We start from the raw sequence: 5,256 nt of genomic DNA, 5'->3' as shown, positions 1-5,256 counted from the left end.
CAAATACACCAAATAATGATCTTTAAAATAGCATCATATGACCCCGTTAAATGGATTTGGGGAAAGAGTAGGAAAAAGTTAATGAATGGGGTCAGATATGGGTGATTCTTGAGTTTGATGCTTTCCTGTTCCTCTTAAATGATTTTACAGGGAAAAGTATTATAGTTTTAGGATCTTATTAGCCTTACTGTTTTATTTCATGTATGTAATTTTTTGTTGAGAACATTTTAACGTTATTATATTTATTTATTATTGGTTTTATTTAAAAAAAATAAATGCATTAAAAGCTTAAATACATTTTAAAAAGGAAATTACTAAGAACTTAAGAATTTCTATTAAAGTGTTAAATTGTTTATTTTACTTGTCCCTTACCCAGACAATTTGGCTAAACAAAGAGAAAATTATTAAAAGTTTCTTCAAATTACAACTATTTTAAAAAGAAAATTATGAAGAACTTAAGATTATGTGTATATATTTGTAATAATTAAAAATATATATAATTTTTAAATAGTTGTTTTACCTATACGTTTTTCATTACCATTACACCAAGCATTTTAGAAAACAATTTCAAGCTACTTTACTGCTAGTTAGCTTGTTTTATTAGCAACCATACACAATATAAAATATCCACATGAAGATCAAATCATGACCAGATCTTTATTTTTAGACTTTTACCATGGACGAAACATATTTGTTTGATTTTTCAGTATTTCATGTAGCTAAAAGTGCCCTTAATAAGTATCACTCACATGTGTGAGGCCGAGAGGTAGTGAATAGCAAAGACCCACCTAATAAAAGGAACCAGACAAAAAGTGAAAGAACTGGTGTGGAAAGATGGTGGAGTTGATACAGGCCAGGAAGCGAAGGTTGATGAAGGAGCACAGATGTACGTGGGAGAGGAGGACTGACAGAGTGCAGAGCGTCTCTGGAATGAGCGACTCATGCCGTGATGGAGTGGAGGAAGCTGAATTTGGGAGCATAAAACTTTTGAGGAGTAAGGGAGAGACAAGTGTTGACGAAAGATGAACAGAATTTTATGAGTGATGGAACAGGAACGGAGGGGAATAAACAAGGGGGAAGTCGTGGCCTAATGGTTAGAGAGTCAGACTCATAACCCAAAGGTTGTGGGTTTGAGTCTCGTACCGGCAGGGATTGTAGGTGGGGGGAGTGAATGTACAGCGCTCTCTCCCACCTTCAATACCACGACTGAGGTGCCCTTGAGCAAGGCACCGAACCCCCAACTGCTCCCCGGGCGCCGCAGCATAAATGGCTGCCCACTGCTCCGGGTGTGTGTTCACGGTTTGTGTGTGTTCACTGCTGTGTGTGTGCACTTTGGATGGGTAAATGCAGAGCACTAATTCCGAGTATGGGTCACCATACTTGGCCACATGTCACGTCACTTTCACTTTCACTTTCACAAGTGCTGAAAGATAGCAATGCGAGAGAAAATGGGAGGTTTACAGCAGTGCTCTACAGTGTATAGAGAGTAAATATTTTGTGTGGAGTGATAAAGGAAGAGCAAAGAGAGAGAGAGATGGGGATAGAAAATAATAATAAGAGATTTAATTAGACTAAAATACATACAAAAATACTCAGAACATCTGAACAACTAGTAATGTTGTGTCAATGTAACATCAGTTTTTCATGCAAAAATCTGGTCTCTTTGGAAGATATCACTGTATTGTCATGTAGTGTGGGTTCAATTTTATTTATTATTTAACTAATTTATTATTTAACTGATATTTCTCATTTCTGTTTATATATGTTTCCCAGCATGCAGTTGGTCATGAATTCAGCTTTCTAATGCATCACTGTTTGAGTTCTTTCTATGTTCTTTCAGTTCATGGACAAGAAATACAGCCCTCAAAAACACATTTGGGTCCTGTGTCAAATTTCTTCTGGCTTTCTGGACTTTTTGATCATATCGGATGTGATTTTCTCAAGGACTAGTGTTTGAATGAGAGCTGCGGTACTTGCAGTTTACACCAATTAGCTTTCTGAGCGCTGTCACATGGAACGCTAACGCTAACAGTGCATAATGTAAGGTGAGGAATGGGGTAAAGCAGGGCTTTACAAATGTGTGGAGCCCACTGCATTTGGCAGCTTGTATTGTATAGCATTGGACCCAGATGTTGTGCATTGGTCCCTGGGCACAGCCCTTAACCACTGTGGCACACAGTTGCCAGATGTTTACAAGCTAAAAAATACATCCGTTGCTGTACCCTGCCTTGTTACAGTGCCAGAGCCCACTGAAATTCTTAATTACTGTTTCTAGGTTTCACTTTATATGCTCTCGATTTCAGTAACAATAAGTATCATGGTAATACCAGTTTCGATTGATCAGATTACCATAGTATTACAATCTGATTCCAACACTATATATTTAAAAGATGTGAAAAATTTTCATTCTCTCCAAACCTGTGGTCATATTAGCAAACTTTTAGCTACATTTTGTGAGCAAACAAATTTTATAGTGTAGCAATGTATGAAGTACGACTCACACCTCTCTGATCAGGGCCCTTGGAATAGTCCTAACCTACCAATCAACCATCCACTGCCCCCCCGCCCCCCCCCCAACAGATATTTTGATTTTAATGAACTTTTAAAATTTGCTTTGCTTGAGAAATGAAAATATAGTTACAACTTTTTTTGTCATGTTAGTTTTAGATGAAATACAATGTAACTTTTGGTAATCTATTTTTGAACTGCCTAGAGGTCAATTTTCAAAACTCAAATGTTGAGTTGCTTTGAAAGATGTTTTATGCTGATGTTTAATACTTGATTATACTTGTTTATACCTCCTCTATCAGGTCAAAATATAGACTTTTTTTTTTATCCAATTATTTTAATGTGTTATCTGTAGATTTTATAAATTCCTCCCACCTTCTCTGTAACGGTTGTGATTAATAATTTTTTGAAGCTTTTGAAATGCAGCAGAGCACACAATCCAACACTGCGTACAGTATGTGAACACAAACACATGTAGGACATAGTATACAGGACACAGAAGACATTTTTGCTGATTAGCCTTGAAGCAACTGTGTGTTTTCGACAGTCCTGCACACTGATTTGTGTTTGACTGAGTGTACTTAAATACCTTTTTGTTTGTTTGCAGTAAATTCTGTGAATCCACACTTACTAAACAATTTACTGTCTACCATGGTATTTATGTTTAAACATTTAATCGCAATTCATTTTTAAAAACTCTCTTTTTTTCATTTTACAGCTACACCTCAGTTCTTTCCTGCTTTTCATCCTCCGGTACCAATCGATGATAGACACACACAAGGCCGGTACATTTATGAACCCTCGCCAGTACCTCCGCTACACGTGTGAGTAAACGCACAAACTAAAACAATTTTACTTATGTCTATTCCCATGTGTAAAGCCACCATGAATGTAATTAAAGCCACCTTCTATCAAGTTTTAAAGAAAGACACTACAGGTAAAGCCATTGTTTTTGGAAAGAAATTATATATATACACACACACACACACACACACACACATACAGTGGAGATCAAAATTAGGGAACAACCTACAATTTCCTAAATTTCAAGATCAGTGCTTAGTCCTATTTGAAGCTGGTCATTCCAGATCTCTGATTTCTAGAAAATTGCAACTTTACAATGACACTAATTCATTCAAGTCCAACAAAAAAGGCCGGTCGTTCACGTAAGAAAAATGCACGAGAAGACAGGATGATGCGGAGACTCTTGATGGGGAATTGTTTCAGCAATGAACAGGGTATGGATCTGTCTCACCACGTTTAAGAGAAATCGGACTGAAAACACACTCTGCAGTGACCAAGACTCTCATCAGCAAAAAGTTAAAAAAGCTAGACTCACCTTTGCTGAGAAGCATGACGTGTGGAGAGAGGAGAAGTGGTCCAAAGTTCACTTTAGTGATGAGAGCAAGTTCAATTTATTTGGGTCAGATGGGAAACATTATGTTAGACGTCAAACTGGGGAAAGACTGAACCCCAAGTGCATAAAGTGGTCAGTGAATGGTGGAGGAAGAAGTGTCATGCTTTGGGGGGATGGTTTGTGCAGCAGGAGTTGGGCCTCTTATACAGCTACATGGCAGGGTGAATGAAAATGTTTATCAGAACCTCCTTCAGCAACATGCAGTTCCTTCCCTGCAAGCATCTCCCAATCAGCTTGTAATTTTCATGAAAGACAATGCCCCCATCACACTGCAAACGGATAGAGCAGTTCTTTGAAGCTTAAAACATTGAAATAATGAAATGGCCAGCCCAGAGTCCTGATTTAAACCCGATTGACAATCTCTGGAAAATCCTTGGCGACAAAGTTACGGCTAAGAAACCCACTATAGTTACCGAACTATGGAGGATACTGGAAGAAGAGTGGACCAAGATCACACCAGCAAAGTGTGAGAAACTAGTGATATCCTGCGGCCACAGATGTGCTGAAGTCATTAAATGCAGGGCTCTCTACAATCCCTACTACTTTTTGACAGCTGTAACCCTCCCAAAAGTTTTGTTGTAATCTTCTTTCGTGATACAGTGGTTACTGTTCTCTCATTTTGATCACTGTGTTTTCCACAAAATAAAGGATTCTAAAAGTTTTTAAATAGGGGTTTGTTACTATATCTTTTACAATGTTTTTGATTTTGATATAAATTATGACTTGATAGTATTATTTTCTAATGTGCATAATATTATCAGTTCTTGTCTAGGCAGATATATCATAGGAAGGGGTGTCTGTGTGTAGTCTAATGGTATTGTTGTACACAGTGTATTAGTTCTGTTTCCGTGGGGCATGATCCATACTGTGTATGTGTCTGTCTATATAAAAAACAATCATGAAAAAGTCTATGGCGAGCTAACGGCATTACAAACGCTGTGTTCCTCCCTGCCCACGATATCTGGCAGCGGGGGATACACACGATTTGTGTGTCGTTTGTTTGGGAGCGGAGCATGCACGGTCAGCTCTCGAGGGGGCTGATTGTCATGACTGCGAGCTGCTCTCGCTGCGCACGCTCCGCTCTCGCCTGGCCGTGTTTGATGAGAGCGGCCAGGCTCGCGATCCCGCTGGCAGCGGTCCCGCTGTTGCCGAGCATACAAATTAGACGAGCGTTTCCTGAGGGCGAGGTCACAGCCTTCACGAGGGGGCCTTCCGTTTTTTCCCGATCTCCATGCCAAGTTGTCAAGATCGTGGGAAAAACCGTATTCTTCCCGTATCTATAGCCCCACAGTCTCTAATTATTCTAATATCGTGGGGCTGAATGAGAAGGG

General features: G+C 39.0%; 1 protein-coding gene across 1 annotated transcript in view; it reads left to right on the top strand.

The window, feature by feature from the left end:
* Positions 1–5,256, top strand: part of LOC107675308 (transcriptional activator GLI3-like) — a 260,552-nt gene that overhangs the window by 136,928 nt on the left and 118,368 nt on the right. Inside the window, exon 4 of the mRNA XM_016469608.1 lies at positions 3,227–3,332. Within this exon, the coding sequence (XP_016325094.1) occupies positions 3,227–3,332 (106 nt within the window). The remainder of the gene's footprint in view (positions 1–3,226; positions 3,333–5,256) is intronic.

This window comes from Sinocyclocheilus anshuiensis, unplaced genomic scaffold (assembly GCF_001515605.1).
Source record: "Sinocyclocheilus anshuiensis isolate Anshui unplaced genomic scaffold, SAMN03320099.WGS_v1.1 scaffold1704, whole genome shotgun sequence".
Lineage (NCBI taxonomy): Eukaryota > Metazoa > Chordata > Actinopteri > Cypriniformes > Cyprinidae > Sinocyclocheilus > Sinocyclocheilus anshuiensis.
This window is presented reverse-complemented; position numbering and strand designations above follow the sequence as displayed.